We start from the raw sequence: 18,055 nt of genomic DNA, 5'->3' as shown, positions 1-18,055 counted from the left end.
ACAGTCGCGGTTGTTGAGATGTGGCAGACAGCATCGAGCATGGTTCTGAATTAGGAGGCAACTTATCTAGGAGCGTAACTGGAACAGATTTTCATGACCATCCTCTTTGTTGTCTCCTGCAGAAGACAACAGAGGTTTAAATACATTGCTCTTTACTGGTGCTCGCTTTTGCATCTTAAACATTTTTCTTCTGATGAATTTCTACGTCCACCGATCAGCGCAGTGAGATCAAGGAAGGTGAAGACGGAGAAGAAACGTGTGTGCAACGTTCCAGAGTTTTAAATCGATGTTTTGGATCCATAAAAACTTCAAGATGAGGTGTGTCTCTGTCGAATGGATGTGACCTCTTTCAATTGGTGGCACAGGATCACACTGAGACATACAGCGAAGGGGAGAGAAAGACATAGAGCGTGAGGGAAGCAGAGACAAGAAAATCGGATGAATTGAAAATGGAGTGAGGACAACAAAAGACCAGATGGGCTCTCAGAAACTGTTGCTGTCAGGAACATGAAAAGAGGAAGAAGGGAGGCAGAGTGGGAGATGGGGAGGGAGGGTAGGGGAGGAAGGAGGAAGACGAGGAAAAGCGGCCAGACAGAAGGAAAAGATCACCTCTCTTCTCCATTACACACTGTATAAAAGCAGGAAGAGGCGAGAGAAAGAGCAAAGAGAGGAAAAAAGAGAGAGGCTGGTGCTGAGGTGGGGCGGGAGGGGAGGTGGGGCAAGTGTGGGAGAGGCAGGAGGGTGTGTGCTCACTCACATGAACCACTCTTCCCCTTCTGCCTGTGTGCCACTAGCCTCTGTGTCTTTCGGGCTACAGAATAGAAAAGTTGGGGCAAAGTCTGACTCAGCTCCAGCAGCGACCAGACACTCACACCAGCTCCTTTCACAGTGACAGGTCTCTTCTCTCTCTCTCTCTCTTTTTTTTTTACTGCTCTCTCACTCATTCACTGTCTCTCTTTCACACACACACACACACTGAGACACACACACTGAGACAAACACACACACACACACACAAACCAGCCACACTCCTGGCAGAGGGGAAGACAGAACCACAGGAGAACTGTTACACACCTTTACAACCAGCTACTCACCCAGTCATCGCCAGACGCTTTGCCCAGGATGTGGACGCTTCTCATGGGGGTCACCTTTGGATTACTGGCCTCCTCCAGGTCGGAGCTACTTCAAGGTGAGGGGACTGTGCCTTCGCCCAGCGGATGGCTCTTTGTTTGGGGATTTCTTTTGATTTTTTTTTTTACATTTTTTTTATTTTTTTTTAACCTTATTCTGCCAAAATTGTGCCTGGCAACGCTCCTTTGTTGCCAGGTTTTAGGACCAGACATTATTGCTGTTTTGTTTTTTTTTCTCCCTTCTTGAGCCTTGTTGAGAATTTAAGTGAGCGTTCATGTAAAGAGAAGACAGTGGAAGAAAGAGGCTGTGCTGCTCTGCTGCTGCTGCTGCTGCTGCTGCTGCTTGTAGAACGGATGAGTGGATGCCGGCAAAGCGAGTGTGTGCCTCACCAGCGCAGACAGGCTTACGTCTGGCAGTCTGAGACGCCTGATAGACACAAAGGAGACAGGCGCTCTTCTTGCTCGCTCTCTGTCTCACACATGTTCACGCTCTGGGAAGTGAACCTCATTTATCAGGGCTTTGGATGATCAGTGTAGCTTTTCGAAAGCAGTCCCTCTTTTCAGAAAGAGTTATTTTTTTGTTTTTTCTTTGCTGTGCGGCTACAGCTGGAGTCTGTGCTGCCACGCTTAACGCTTTATTCTGTACACAAAGGATGTTCAGCAATCGCTCTAGCACCCCCCCCCACCCTCCCCTCCTCAATGTCTCCCTATTCTCTCTTTGTCTCTATCTAACATGTGCTTTCTGCGTCAGGTTTTGATTGGATTTGCTGCTCGGAGGCAATATATCTCTGGAGGTGAAGTTGGTACTGAATCAAACAGGTCTGGGTTCGTCTGGGTTTGCTCCCCGAGGAGGCTGCGCTGGGGTTGCTCACAAAGACTCCCTCTGGCACTGCGCCAGAGAACAATCAGCATCAAGCTATAAATTTGACCAGCATTTAAAGGCAAATACGAGACTACCTAGATAGCTTGTATGTGCCCTGTATGTGGGAAGAGGGAAGGGGGTGGACCCACTTTCCACCCCCCCTTGCTTCAACATGTGTTTGCCCCCCTCAAGGCTCCTTGTGTACTGAGTAGTTGTGAGCTTTTTGTGTGTGTGTGTGTGTGTGTGTGTGTGTGTGTGTGTGTGTGTGTTTGTATATGTATCTCTACGCTGGAGTGTTGAGAGTAATTGGCGTCTGGCGAGAAGTGTCCTGTGGTGGTTGTAGCTCGTCTTGCACCCTGCATTGTCTTTGAACCTTAAACCTGTGGCTGTGTTTTCGCCTGCGGCACATCATTAAGAGCAGGACTCATGGACTTGCGGTCAGGCCAGTTAACCAAGACTTGATTTATGGAGAGTTTTTTTTTTTTACGATGCTGTCAATTGCATCAATGTCTACGATTCCCACAAAATGTCCGAAACAAAAAAGATTGCAGCTGGTATCTCTGATGCAGTACTGGCTGAAAATGGCATTGAAATTATGGTTTCATCCATTTTAATTGGAACAAAACTGTGTGACTAGGAATTTATGACATACACTAAATATGTGACAAGATATGTAATAAAAACCCATTTCAGGATAATTCAAATTTAATGTTGTGCTTCAATAATTCAGTGTAAAGTCTCTCATCTGTGAGACCTTCCAAATGCTATAATTTGTCAACTTCTTGTCCCCAGCATGTCGATCTGGTGATCACGATGAACACTTACATAAAGCTTCAAGCACATGGAAAACTCTTAAGCAACTTCATCTAATCTGCATTCTCGTCTATCTTTTGAGTTTCCTCTGTAGATTCTCTGACCGTAATTCAGAGCGCTGCTTCTTCTATGCGGAGGATTAGTATTGCAAGCACTCGGGCCAGCCTGACCGCTGGACTTCCTGTTAAGGTGGCCGTGTTTGCCTCCTTGGCGTAACGACCCCTCCTGCATGCCCCCGTGTTATGTTTCAAGGTGAGGGGTGTTGAGGGGGCCTGCAGACTGGGACCGGTCCTTGACAAAGAGGGCTTGTGCCCGTACAGGCTCTAAGGACCGTCTCCTGCCACCTGAGACTCTCAGACACGTGTTCGCCTTCCCTGCAACCTCCGTCTACAAATCTGCACCAATAGATTGTGTAACTCCCCTCCTCTTCTGATGATCTTTTCTTTACACAGTGATAGAACTGGTCTAACATGGTGCAAGGGTCCTCATATTCCAGGTTTTGTCTATGTCTTTCAGTTCTGGTAAACCTTATAATTACTTTTTAAAACTGATTTGTGAGTTTCCTGCTCCCCACCGCAAGCCCCCCTGCCTGCTTTCCAATCTCATGTACACTTAAGTCTTTGTTTCCTTGGGAAAACAGCTCAGAAAGAGCTCTGTAATAGACGTACATCCTCTTGCGTGAGGCATTGATTTCTTAACTCACTGCATCATCGGGCATAACAGCAGATTACACTGGATCTGTGCTTTGATATTATGCACAAAGGCACTGAAATCTGCATGTATCTATGCTCAAATAGCCCAAATTAAGCTGCTCACTCGTACATGACGCCATAAAAGCTCCACTTCCTCTGTGTAAATTATCTAGATCTTCTGCATTGTGAGGCTTAAAGAGCTTTTGCACCAGAGACTTCCGTCGACCGAGCGTATACTTCCGTTTTAGCAAACCAACTAACTTGAATGGGAAATACAAAGATTTTATCGTGTGGCTCTGTTATGTTATCGACCAAATGGTTCAAATTCTGAGAGAGAAACAAGTCATCTCGAAGGGCTGTGTACAGCTGTTTCGATTACAGCGTAAGCTTATGGGAGAAAGTCTGTAATTACACAGTTTGGCCACTACGAAAGTTGGCTTCAAAGCCTGGTGCTCTTCCTTGGGGCTTGATAAAGACTGGAAGCAGAATGAAACAGCTTGGCAATGTCCAAATTTATGTCTGTGTATGGATTTAATAAACAAGACATGGGTTAATAGGTAGCTTCAGATGTGATGACTAGCGTTAGAGTCGATGTTTCCCTGTTGTGCTAAGCTAAGGACCTCCCGGTTCTCAGAAAGAAGCCATGTTTCCAGTAATGTTTTTTTATGTGCATTTTGTAGTATCACGTTAGAAAAGGTAGATAGAAATGGAATAATTTGAATAAACAAAATGTATGCTCGCTTGATTCGGCTTTCCACTTTTTTGAGAAAGACACGTAGCAAACATTTAGCTCACATGACTGATCAGGTGTTTCCACTCGGAGAGAAGAAAAAGTCCCACATTCCCTCTTACTGTAGATGGCTGAGGTGACTGTTTTTGTTTCTTCCTCTTCTTCTTCTTCTTCTTCTTCTTCCTCTTCTTCTTCCTCTTTATCTCTTTTCTTCTTCTTCTTCTACTTCTTCTTCAACGTGTTTCGTACCGTCAGCTTCTGATGAATGTTTATCCACTCCAAACCAGTGAAAAGACACTTCATCTTCGTTTTTCTTTTTTCTTTTCTTTGCCACTTCAGTTTAGCTTGATAATTTCATGGAATACAGCTCGTGAACGAAAAAAAAAAATGTAATGAAAATATGTGCACAGCATGTGGGACGATTGCTTTTTTGTTTCGTTAAGACGTCTTGGAGCGACAGTATTCACAGAAGTAGCAGGTGAAAGGCTTCTGTAGTGCGACGTCTCCTTTATCTTCAAACCTGAATGTTTAAAAGTGTTGGAGGTCAAGTGTCTTATCACAAATCATCTGTTTGAATTCAATAAAACCTTTTAAATTGTGAGAGCTTTAACGACAGCGTTTATTAAAAGGCAAGAGAGAAAAGTGCCCCTGCCTTTCCTGTATGAAAGAAAGCCAGGCTGCTTTCAAAGATGTAATGGGTGGAGGCGTAGGGAGCACAGAAGGTGTGAAAAGAAACGGCACACAAGATGAAAAAAACAGATAGCTGGGTCCTTCTTGTGACCTTCAGGTATTGTTGTGAGCGTGTGTGCGCACAAACACATTTTGCACCAGATCTCATGTTTCACCTGTCCTGCTGGCCCGGTGGACCTGTGACCAGCGAAGGGCAGAGACATCCCTGCTGACAGAGCAACTTCACTCAAGTGTGATAATGCAGGACACTGGAGCATTGTGGTGGCGATGGTGACTAACAAGGTCTCCAAACCAGCTGATGAACTGTGACTAAAAGGATGTAACAGTCACAGTGGGATGCATACAGTTGATTCTGTGTTCAAGCATGGGATGCCTGCACATGTGATATATAGAAAAAACTTCAGTGAGGTGTTAGGTAAAAGTAGAAAGGGTAAAAATGCAGATAAGAGGTTGAAAATGAGCCAACTTTGTGTGTTATTACTCTTGACATCAAGATACTGAGCTCACCGGCTCTCTTGCTGTGCTCCATGCTGTGTCATGACTCCACAGAGGTTATGACTTGCGGAGTTGTGTGCATGTGCATCTGTGATCTGCCTGTGTGCTTGTGCACCTGCATGCAGGGGGTAATTTGTACTTTATTGCTGGCATGGAGAAGACAAACAGAAAGTAATGAGAGAAAACAAGAGAAAAGGAGACAGAGCGGGGGAACGAGAAAGTGAAGTGGGAGTTGAGGCTCGGGGCTTGTCTGTTACTTCTAGAGCAGCTGGAGGTTTTGGCGAGCAGCTGTGTTGGAGCTCCCTTTCTCTCAGGTTCTGTGCACCCAGACTTTACAGTCTCCTTGGTTTCAACTCCATTAGGTGACAATGGAGCCTTTGGGAGAGTCAGTGCTTTGGCATAGAAGGCTTTCTCGACTGTATAAAGACACCCATGACCGTTCCTTCTGCATACTAATGATCACGCTCAGATTCATGTCAGAGTCCTTTTCAGCTCGCTGATGGTAAGCTGTGCTCTCTTTGATCTCTCCCGGGCAAGTTTTGCAAGGCCAGGGCCGTTTACTTTCAGGGACACTGAGCCATGTGGCAGCATGTGCTGGAGTCCTTTCAGGTGTGTGTGTGCGCGTGTGTGTCTGTGTGTGTGTGTAAGAGAGAGAGGCAAAGAACGACTGTCGTACGGAACAAGTGTTGGCGCTCACTCTTGACAGCTTTTTCCACAGAGAAGTGATCAACATGCTCACAAAATAACAAATAGCGATTTTGCACACTTCCTTAATGTTTTCCTTAAAACTTGAGGCGTATCTACACTCTTAGAAATAAAAGCGCTATATAGAACCATATCAGGTTCTTTGGCTTGTCCCCATAGGAGAACCCTTTGTGGTTCTTAGTAGAACATTTTAGAGGGTTCTACCCAGAATCCATTACATAGGTTTATACCTAGAACCATTTGTGAAGGTTCCATCCCGAAACCCCTTATAGTGGTTCTAGGGAAACTCTCTATGGTATAATGGTTCCACCTAGAACTCTCTCTGGGGGTTCAATCCAGAACATTTTTGCCTTCTAAGGCTGCAAATAAGAACCCACTGATGTGGTTCCACTGAGAACCCTTCATTCCAAGGGTTTTATCTGGATCCCATCAAGGGAGTTCTACCAAGGAACCTTTAAAAAACTTTGAAGAACCCTTTCTTCCGTGGAGGGTTCTTTGGATAGAAAATGGATCTTGATGGATTTTTCCATTTGTTCTTAATGTGTTGTTTCCTTTTATATTGTGATTATGTAAAGTGTCTGAGTATAATGAAATGCACTATATAAATAAAAATGTCTTTTTAAATGGTTCTTCTGAAGCAAGTGGTCCTGAGTAGAACCTCAGCCCTTCAGAACCATTTTGAACCCATATTTCTAAGAGTGTAGCGTCTCCAGTTGGGATATACATATATATGCTTTAGTTGAAATAAGTGCAACATGTAGGACTATTAAGGCAAAACCAATATATTGCCTCACATCATCTCAATGTTGTAGCATCCCTTTGCTTGTATTTCTTGTTTTTTCATGCCTCAGTTTATGATGCAGCCTGAAATTTGTACAGTTGGTCGCCAGACAGTGCAGTTCCCTCTTTTTGATTACTACATACTGTACAAAATAATGCAATCCAATAGCAACAGCAACACAAGCCAATCCAAAAATAAACATGAAGTCGATTTCATTTCTCTCAATAAAGCTTCGCAAATGTAGAATATATTACAGGATAATTATCACAGTATAATATTATATGTTAGTTTACAGGCATTGTTCTTAATCGGTCTGTTGTCAAGTGGTTATGTTTTTTTCAGGGAGCAGGTTTTACAAGTTCAGTGTTTTTGTTTGTTTGTTTGTTTGTTTTTCTAACTTTAATCTTCTACCAAACTCGTAACTCATATTTTCTGCTGAAACTGAGCAACATCTTTCAGGTGAGAAAGCACAAGGGTGTATATTTCTTATGAATCATAAACACTACGGCTGCTGACTTTAGTGTGTTTGTTGTGAAAGTTGTTCACTGAAATAAGTCGACACGGTAGTTATTTTTATTTTGTGCCAGGTGCAACAAATGACTCAATGCGTATGTGTGTGTGTGGGTGCAAGTGTTGCTGCCGAGTGCGAGTGTGCCGAGTGACTTAGCATTAGTAATAGACATCTTCCTCAACACGTGCATCTGTCACCATGGTAGCACATTTAAACAAGCAGCAAACACAGAGTACAGATAAGGGTTTCCTCTGTGCATGCACAGATGTACAGATTCCAGTAAGTCCCTCGTGATATCTGAGTTTGTGGTAAAGGATTCTACTTTTGCTTTCTCTTAGGCAAATTATTCTTGCATTTAAAGATGATCTGATATGAAACCAGTAGACTCTGTTCGACCTGAGTTTCGCGACACTAAATGTTGTCATTCATGAATATTATTTCATCTCTCACTTGGCTATGCAAAGATCAGTATGGGGCAGGGTCAGTGTCAGAGTGTGAGCTGTGGTCATACGGAGCTCTGACCAGGTGGAGTCACGCTCTTTTATTTTTCATCCTCAATGCAAATGATCACCTGCTCATGTCGAGAATCACATGTTTAAACTCTGAAATCTATTTCTTGTCATTTCCACTCATTATAGTCTTTTTGCAAAGGGTGTGTGTCTCCGTGATCTCCATGTGTACGCATACACGTGCTGCCTCCTCATCTGCTAGGCCTAGTTTGCATTTTTTGTTTTCATTTCAGCGGGGGAGAGTCAATTTCCCCGAGGTTTCTCCTTTAGGCAAGCAAACGCAAGCAAATAGGCTTGAGAATCACTCATGAGAAACAGTGTGCGCCAGAGCCAGATTTTACTGAACAAACTTTCACTGATCTGAAGTGATTGATTTTGCTTTGACAAAGAGCAGGTTTTGAGGATTACCACTCAAAGCCCGTGAATTCTTAGGAACCTCTCGTAGTCCTGAAGTAATATTGACCATTGGATGCTTCTCTGAATGCTAATTACAGTGAAAGTTTATGGAGGATTAAAACTGCCAAAATCAAAAATAGATAGATAGATAGATAGATAGATAGATAGATAGATAGATAGATAGATAGATAGATAGATAATGTCTGAGTATTAATATGCTAAGCTTATCTAAAGCAGAGCATGGTGTATGTGTTTGTGCATACGTATGCCTATGCTTCCTTGTTTGCACACTTTGTTTTGATGAAAACGGACTCTTAGCGAGGCCTGAGGGCTAAACACTGGAGATGAAGAATGCTGCCTGTCTCATGGTGCTTCCCTTCCAGAGAACAAATCTGAACAAACCAGCCAGCTCATGACTAACACTTGAATACTGACGCAAAAGGCAATGTCTTGCATAAATCAAGATTTTGCTCATACATTTTATGTTTCTGAAAGCATGTGCACCGTCACAGTGTCTTATTATAGAAAAAAAACTGAAAATAATCAAAAATAATATGAAAGAAAATATGAAGGAGCAGTAAATCGCTCCTCTTTGAAAACTACTGAATGAATCCTCACCTGGTGTTTTGTTAACATTAAAATATAAAATTCACGGTATGTAACCCACAGCATCTAAACTGTCCTTGCTGTTCGTTATTTCAAAAGCAACATGGGTCTTAAACCTTTGTTCCATCTCACTATCTGCTTGTTGTAATTGTGGCGTTGAGTTTTGAAGACATGGATGAAATCACATGTTGATATAACATGTATTTTAAAGACACAGTTTTGTTCATTTGGTATTTACATGACGGTGTCAGACTGCCGGCTACTCACAGCCTCGTATACTGTATCTAACTGGTGATGAATGCTGTCGGACACCTGAACCTGACTGTTCTCCCTCTCTTTCCTTACAGTGAATTCTCGCAGCTGCAGCTATGTCGGGGTTTTTCTTGTTGAGGGAGCGAGCCGTCACTCCCTGAACTTTGAGACGGCTGAAAAGGTGTGTGGGCAGCTGAAGAGCACCTTGGCAAGTCCAGACCAACTCCAGGAGGCCTTTAATAAAAGCATGGAAACATGCAGGTGAAACCACAAGCCTTGGTTTACAAATTAATAATATTAATTTATGTGAATGCTTGTTGAATAAAATGTACATTTTGGCGCTGTAAGTCATATAAAACAATATTCACTGACTCATCCTGCCATGAGTTGGGCCTTTTCTTTCAAAATGTCCCCTTTGGGATCTTTTTAGTTTTGAAATGTCACAGGAAATGCTTTAACTCAAATAGAAACCATGAAAAAATCCCAGTATTTAACTACAATGGTGAATACACTTGGTCACTTCATTAAGAGATGTAAAACCAGAAAAGAGGAAGGCGGCCTTTCAGCTTCACAACAGACATACGCCACATGTTTGTCATGTGGTAGAAACACTGTAAACTAACGACAGAGGAAAAGTTCTGTTGCTCAACCGCGTTTGTCTCCACTTCTCAGAGCAGTGTGATGTAATGTGTTTAGACCAGGCTGCTTGGAGACAGAATGCTCTCTCTATTAACAAAATGTCTCCAAATCTGCTCCAAAATGTGTCTTCCAAATAATAACATTGTTGTGTCCGTTCAGGTACGGCTGGACCAGCAATGTGAGCACTGTCATCCTCAGACTCAGTAGCCATGAAAACTGTGCAAAGAACATGACTGGGTTCATCATTAATTCACGTGTGACTGCTGAGGACCTCTATGATGCCTACTGCTACGATGAAACAGGTGATTACATCCACAGGATATTGGCAGTTTATCGGCTTATTCCAAAGGTGACGCTTAAATTACTCAAGTGCCAGTTTGCCTCTCCATTTTGGTAACGTCTACTTTCCGTGTCCCCTGTGCACTAGCTGGGCCTGACAAGAACTGTGACAATGCCTTTTCCACCGAACTCTTATCCTCAGATGCACCAGGTTGGTACCATATGCCTGTTCATGTTTTTGTAATTCACATAGTGCACATTTGTCACAATATATCCAAAGTTTAAACATTAATAGGTAATCAACTGAAACAAAGGTCTCAAAAATGATGAAATCCAAAGCACTGTATCCTGTAACATGTCACGAATTTACAGTTGCTAGGATGCCAACATTTAAAAACATGCAGCATGTCCAGGTTATGAAACTCATCTGAATGGAAAGAAAACAGAATTAGGAATTGAAAACCCCTTCGACAACACCTCTGCCTGGTTACCAAATGATCTTATCGCTAATAGTCAACACCAACATCCTCTCAGCTCCTAGCTATGTTACCTGAGGTGGGACGTACATTTAACCCAAATCTTCCCCGGCCAAAACAAGAAGACAGTTGGATGAGGTTACTTTTTTTTACGGCCGCCTTGAGTCCTGATGAGGGATCAGTTTCCCACATGTAACACCAGGTTAGCATTACTTCACACCGCACATTAACAGTGGTACCACAGGTGTCTGTAAAGAAAACTGGCCATCTTGGAGATATGTGAAATCGGCAAACTTGTTTATTTCTGTTGTCATTTTCAGCTGTAACTGTAACATTTAAAGATATGGTGAAACACGTTGGTCCGACCTGTCTGGTGTTTCTGTTGTGCTTTTTTAATGTTCTTAATAGCTTTGCGAGCATCTTTAATAGCTACACAACAGCAACATATTATGCTTACTGCCAGTTTTGGGTAGTCTCAAGCTGTCATTTTGTCTAACAGGTAAATAAGATCTCCAACCTGACATTAGTGAAAGTCTTGTTATTAATGAGATGACAGCGTCAAACATGCATTTTTGGTAAATAAGATTTATGCACTTTGAAATCACATCATAAAAAAAAGACAATCAGATTGTATGTCAGCTGATGTGTGATGCAGGGGTTTTCTGCCTGGAAGCTGTTGCAAACAAACCTTTTGAATGATAATTTTTTAAGTACTTACATGGAGTTGACAACATTTACACTAACATGGTGCACTGAAGTATAAACTGCCTAATAATTGCAAACAAAATGTGAAATTCCAAAAATGTAAATGAAAAATGTGAATATAAACGCGTACAGTATGTGATTGGCTTTTTTTCCACACGTGGAAAGTAAGGCTGTTAAGATATCAGATTTTAACTACAATTATCCACACGATATTATCATATGTGTATTACTAATGCAATATTTCATTTTTTAATATCATGGTTATTGTGAAAATTGCATTATTGTGACACCCCTAGTTGAATCCTTTCTTTGAGGTTTAGGAAGCACAACAAAGCTGTGACCAGAGAGAAGAGAGCTGAATGACTCACACAGTTCGATTGTAATGTCCACCATGCATGTTATTATGCATGTGTTTTGTATTAAGATGTATTATCATTGTAATATAAATGTTGGCATGACTTGAAATGAAAAAAAAAGAAGAGGATGTAATCGGGCCTTACATGATATAACAGATACTACGATATTGCTAAGAAAGGGTTGAAATATATCAAAAGTTATGTGTGACTACAACCATTTATGACCCTCTCTATCCCCCAATCATCAGAGCATCAGGTCCCAACCCCAGCAGAAGGCCAGGAAGACACCACTCCAAAAGCACAGGATGACAGTGAGAGCGGTGACCCCACGGTATCCACCGGGGATGATTCTCTGATAGTACTAACTACTACGATAGCAGAAGAGCCAGAGGCTTCCACAGAGGGCCCTTCCATGAAAGACAGTCCCTCTGGAGAGAGTGAGAATGGCACTGTCGGGTCCACTTTCAATCCTGTAGAGTTCGACCAGCCAACCGGTTCTGGGATGCAGCCAGATGGGACCGTCTCGTCAACGGCCCCTGTCGGAGAGCCGGAGGAAGCACAGCCTACCATTCCAAATGAGCATCACGACAACCCATCAGATCCTGAAGATTACGACACGACGAAGGGTAAGAAAAACATGAGCAAGAATATATCAAACACATAAATGCTGCAGTACAACTGCTGGCTCAACTCTGTAGTATTTTTTTGGATTGCATTATATTTCAGGGTTCCTGTTACTACATCTACCATCTGTATATACAAAAGAGAAATCATAGAAAATGGTGATACTTGAGTTCATTTGTAATTAAGATCCATGGAAACATTGCTGAAGAGCAGCACTTCCTGACATCAGATGCAACAGGTTTTAGGAGGACTGAAGTAACTTTTAAGAACACATGACGCCCCCTTGTGTTGAGTTGAGCTGTGGACTGGATTTGTTACAAAACAGGCCTCAGTTACTCCGTCTCTGTGTCCCGAAGAGGAATCACAATCAGGCTCAGCATATTCAACAACCACACTAACTGCATAAAAGTCTGTATTGAAATGTACTGTATATAAAAGTTCAGCTTTATTTTAAAAGAAAAAAGCAAATTTCTTAATACAAAGCTTTCACTATCTGGTGCCACAAAGCCTTACAAAGAGATGAAAATGCATGCACCTCTGTGATGCAACCACACATTGAATAGGTCATCTAATTTTCTGTCTTCCATTTTGCAAGAGTGGATACTTTTGAGTTAAATACGTCAGTGACTTACCCGTTTCTGACATGACTCATTTCCCTCTGTTTTATTAACATGCAGCTCCACAACCAAGACAACCTGATGGCAGGGGACGAGTCTCGGATGGGCCCGAGCCACGAGAGAGCGGTTCAAGTAAGCAACCATCTTACTTCACATTTACATCCCCGACTTCAAAAACGTCGGGACGCTGTGTAAAATGTACATAAAAACAGAATGTAATCATTTGCAAACATATCATTTACGAAGTGTTCCCGAGCCCATGTTTTAATATCGTTTATACAAACTTATGTTTCACAAAGTGTTGAACCTTGCCCTGTCCTTGCTCTTGAACGCTACCCTTTTCACAACTTATCATGATACTATCACCCGTTTACCTGTGGGATATTCTAATCAGGTGTTTTTGGAGCATTCCACAACGTTCCCAGTATTTTGTTGCCTCTGTCCCGACTTGTTTGAAACCTGTTGCTGGCATCAAATTCAGAATAGGCGTATATTTACAAAACGTTTGATGAAGTTGATGAGGTAAAACATTAAATATATTCTGCACTGTTTTCAATTGACTACATGTCAAAATGTAAAATCCAAAGTCCAAAAAGCAAGTAACAAAAGACAGGGAAAGGAAAAAAAACTACAGAGAAATACAAAAACCATGAGGAACAAATCAGGAACAGAGGGGACACACAAGGTCCGGGGAACAGGGAGATGCGTGGAGGGAAACAGATGAACCCACAAAGAGTGAGGGAACAACACAGGTGTAAACACAAACTAAACTAACAAGGGGATGAGGCGCAGGTGGAGAGACACTGGGAACAGTGAGGCTGATGTGGGACAGGTGTGGGGGGAAAATCAGACTGAGGAGGATCACAGGGAACACAGGAGGGAAGCAGAACGCTGGGAACACAGGTGAGCAGGAAGTAGAAAGACTCGAACAAAAAATAACCAAACCAAAAACCCAAACCATGACACAAAAAGGAAAGTTTATGTCTTACACAGTGTCCTTACTTTTTTGGAACAAGGATTGTACTTCTAACATCATGACGTCCGCAGTGACTGCGGTCAAATAAGACCAAGCTGGGAAAAGGGCACTCTTGTTTGGATCCACTCTTTATTGACAGTGACTTTTATTTCTTGGCTTGTTATCTCTCCCTCCAGACTGGCTGGTGATCACTGTCGTGATTGTGGTCGTTGCTGTTATTCTCATCGTGTGTGCAGCTGTTGCGAAAAGAAACACGTACGACTTTGATTTTTTTCATACACTAACACAGAGATGTCATGTAACATGTTGGGGACAACATTACCCCCTGCTGCTAGTGTGCACAGCAGTCAATACTCTCATAGTGTTCCAGTTTTCACATGTTTTTCTGGAGACTGGCAGATTGCAAAAAAAAATCAATGACGAGTAAATATGTCTGAATGTGCTCTTGCAGCATGTGCGGCAAACAACAGACCCTGATGATCACTCCCAAAGATGGCGGCGAGGGGAACGGGGCGGCGGCATCGGCATCCAGCTCCCACGCCCAGGAGAGAGAGCAGGAAATGGTGACCCTCATGAACAAGGAGAAGATCCAGGAGAACGGCAACACAGAGGAGTTCACCGTCATCACGCTAGAGGAGTCGCCAGATAAAGAGCAGCTGGCGTGAGAGAGGAGGAGCGTAGAGGCAGACAGGGAAGAGTGTAGGTGAGGATAGGACGAGATGGTGAGGAGATTGGATGGGTGGGGCTTCAAGCACTGGGGGTTAAAAAAAATAAAACAGTTCAGTGGCCAGCACTGAATGGACACTGAGTAAGGATGTATGTGTGTGTTATTTAGAAAGATTGTCTCACTGAGGTTAAAAGTATTGTACTGGGTGTGGAGCTGTTGCCTCACAGTCTTTTAAACCAACATGTAGAGCATTTTGTTTGTGCGGTATGATGCCAGGGGTAGTTAGGAGTGAATGCATGGTAGGGTTAATCATGCATTGATGCATAGCAGGATGTACGTATGAATGTGTTTTTGTGTCAATTTCTCTGTTGATGATGGGTCTGGATAGACACAGGCTTTAAAGGGAGGGGTGTGAGGGGCTTATTTGTAAAGACAAATTGGTCTCTTTTTTTATAGAATTGGTGGATTTTAAATTTTAAGCTAAATGGGAAATAATAAATCAACGGTGAGAAACTGGGTTATTTTCTTTGAGATACTACAGATGAAAAAAAAAAAAAGGTCATTTTAAACAACCCTTGATGTTTTCAATGTATTTTGTTTCTTTGTTTTTGTTCGCTTATTGTTGTAACCTCGTGTATATTTCAGACATTGCCTGTGGACTGGAGTTTGGTTTTTCCATTTTTCAAGAAAACTGGGGGATGTCACTACCTTAATTTATGCAGCTTTGAGTCCCTTTTTTCTTGGTCTCTGTATATAAAGTATAATGTTTTGGAAAAATGCCTTAGCAATAGCTGCCAGTGCTTTTCTGTTGTTTGGTAGAAGGGGGCTTTGTGCCTCCTTTAATTAAAGGAATGTGTCATTTTTTTTTTTTGAGAGTTATTTAATTAGAAACAGCACCTCAGAGGTAAACAATTGTGAATGGATTTTTGCAATAGTCAAAGTGGAGTGGATATTGTATGAATCAAGTTGATGTATAGCATCCAAAAACTGCGCAATTGTTGCACCATTGAAGTCAGTTAACACATTTATATGAAGTTGGGAATATGATGAAAAGTCCCTGATGTTATCCTGAGGATAAGTAAAATGATAAAGATGAGGTATACATACTATATACACAGTGTGTACATTGATTAAAGAAAAAAAAGGAAGCGTAAAAAAAGGCAGAATTGGATAGAGGAGATTAACCGTTTTTTTAAATGCAACATTTCAGCTCACTCAAGACAAGCTGAGTGACAGGGCTTAGCTTTAGGAGCCAGGCTACATGGCACATGTAATGAGGGGGCCCATGTGCTCTAAACACACAGCAATGTAACGGTTTCTACTAAAGAAAGAGGCTGTGACAACATTGGGGGAGGGGTGCCATGAATGAAGCTTGTGTGTTTGCCTCGGCCTCGACGTTTCAGCCACTCTGTACATTCACACATGTAAACGAAAAACGCTGCAGTTTTTTCTACTGACCTTCTCATTGGTGAAATATATCATACTTTGTGCCATATCAATATTATCCCCTGTGTGACAGCTAATTTCTCCTGGTTTTTCAGTACAACGCTGAATTGTAAACAGCGATTGCAAACTGATTTTTTTGTTTCTGACTTGTTCCGTTTTTTGTTTTTTTTTCCCTCCTGCTTTTTGCTCTTATTTGACTCATTTCTGAGAAGAAGTAGCAAATGTACTAGTGTAGGCAGGTTCTATGACAAAATTAACAAAAACGCGTCGCTGAAAAGATTTGTAAAGTCATGAACATGAAAATAAATCTGTATAGAAAGTGCAGGAATGTGGTGTTCGCTCACTGATTGCTCTTGTATGTGTGAGGACAAAAAAGGGAGCGTGTGAATGGCATGACAGGGAATGCGAGCGGTTACGTCACCGCCACATAGGAGGAAGTGAGGTTTCCATGGCACCGCGGTTTGTGATGCGAGAGTATGTTAACGCAGGAAGCGAAGGTTGAGATAGAGAGATAAAGACGGCCATTTTGATGCCGTCTTTCAATACAGTGATAAGCTGCAAATAGTGGAGATAAGAGCACAATTACTGCTTATTCTCATTTAGCATCCATTTATTATGCATGTGCACTAGGTCATTAAATACCGCTCTAAAGCTGCTCAGACTGTCATCACAGCTGACTTATATGTAGTTAATTATTATGATCTTGACATGAACGTGCATTCTGTGTGGCATTTTGGCTACTCCTTTATAATAACCATCATTAATGAAGGGTACATTTATGGTTAATTAAACATTAGTTAATAGTAATTTGACTGTTAACAAACAATGAAATGTTTTATAAACTATTTATTGAACAATAAGAAAAAATGCCTGATAAAACGTTTTTTAAAAACATTTCATTGTTTTTCACTATTTGTGCTATTTTGTCTGCCACCAGGCACGAAACCTCCCGAGAAGCTGACTGGCACCATTTCTGGCTGCTTTCGGCTCTCTATTAAGGACTAAATGTATTAATAAACTCAGGTTTTGTCTTGTGTTGTTGTTACAACAGTGGAAACAATCCAGTCGTCTTTGCGACAGCGTTGCCAACAACAAACCCATTTAGAAATGCTCGGGGTTGTCCGCTTCCATTTTAAGTATTCAGTGAAAACATGCTCGAGTGAAAACAGTTTTTTCGCTGTCCTTCAGATATTGTTATTGTCTAATTGTCTATTGGATATCCAATGTCCTCTTTTTCACCCTGGTAATGGCACAGTGTCATGCTAACTCCTACAGTCTAGAACAGGGGTCACCAACCTTTTGGAGACTTTGAGTCTTTAATAGGCTACATTTCTTATGAGACAGTCTAGGTTTGAGGTGCCCCTGCAGGCTACTCATATGCTCACAGCGGGATACCAGGAGCTCGCAGGCACCATGTTGGCTACCCCTGGTCTAGAATGATGTGTGCGAGTTTGACACTAGCAGGCTGTTTACATAGTCATTGCTGAAAACCTTCTCTGTGCTCACTGAAAATCAGATTTTAAGAGGTGGGCCTACAAGCATGATATTTCTGGCATCACTATTAGTTTCCAGGTCCAATTTGAAACTTATATAAGTGTGATTAATAAACGTGAAGCTGCCAGTGCACATGAGAATTTGCAATGAAGTAGACATCTGGTACCCAGCAGGAAAACTTTAGACTATTCATAGACTATAGACAATCAGACCACTTGTCTTAAAACGTGTCTGGAGGGGATGTTTAAGGGTCCTCTATGTATAATTTGATGTTTTTATCTGCATCTTCTTGTTGATGTTGGTGTAGTTGTGTGACTGAAAACACATATTAACATGAATCCAACATATTATTTGCAAAAAATAATTTTTAATCAGCTGTTATAATCATGAGAGATGAAGAAGACTTACGTTGAGATAGTCTGTCCATCTGTTCTGTAGACATATCTACAGTAGCCTTGAATGACTAGGTTGCAGAGACCATGTGATGTACTCCTCATAGACAAAACTTCACTATCCTTATCCAGACTTTAACGTCCGTACAGGATACGTATGACGTCCTATTGTATGAGGACAGAATGACCTCGGAGGATCCTATTTTTCTCCC

General features: G+C 41.9%; 1 protein-coding gene across 1 annotated transcript; it reads left to right on the top strand.

Moving 5' to 3' along the window:
• The first annotated feature begins 720 nt into the window (after nt 1-720).
• cd44b (CD44 molecule (IN blood group) b) lies at nt 721-16,279 on the top strand. The gene is made up of 8 exons (XM_084364936.1): nt 721-1,189; nt 9,268-9,433; nt 9,971-10,113; nt 10,239-10,301; nt 11,876-12,253; nt 12,929-13,000; nt 14,021-14,099; nt 14,296-16,279. The coding sequence occupies exons 1-8, from the start codon at nt 1,123-1,125 to the stop codon at nt 14,507-14,509; spliced, it is 1,182 nt and encodes a 393-aa protein (XP_084221062.1). The 5' UTR covers nt 721-1,122; the 3' UTR covers nt 14,510-16,279.
• The last annotated feature ends 1,776 nt before the right edge of the window (nt 16,280-18,055 follow it).

The sequence above is a fragment of the Pagrus pagrus genome, assembly GCF_965226575.1.
Source record: "Pagrus pagrus genome assembly, chromosome: 10".
In the NCBI taxonomy this organism is placed as follows: domain Eukaryota; kingdom Metazoa; phylum Chordata; class Actinopteri; order Spariformes; family Sparidae; genus Pagrus; species Pagrus pagrus.
This window is presented reverse-complemented; position numbering and strand designations above follow the sequence as displayed.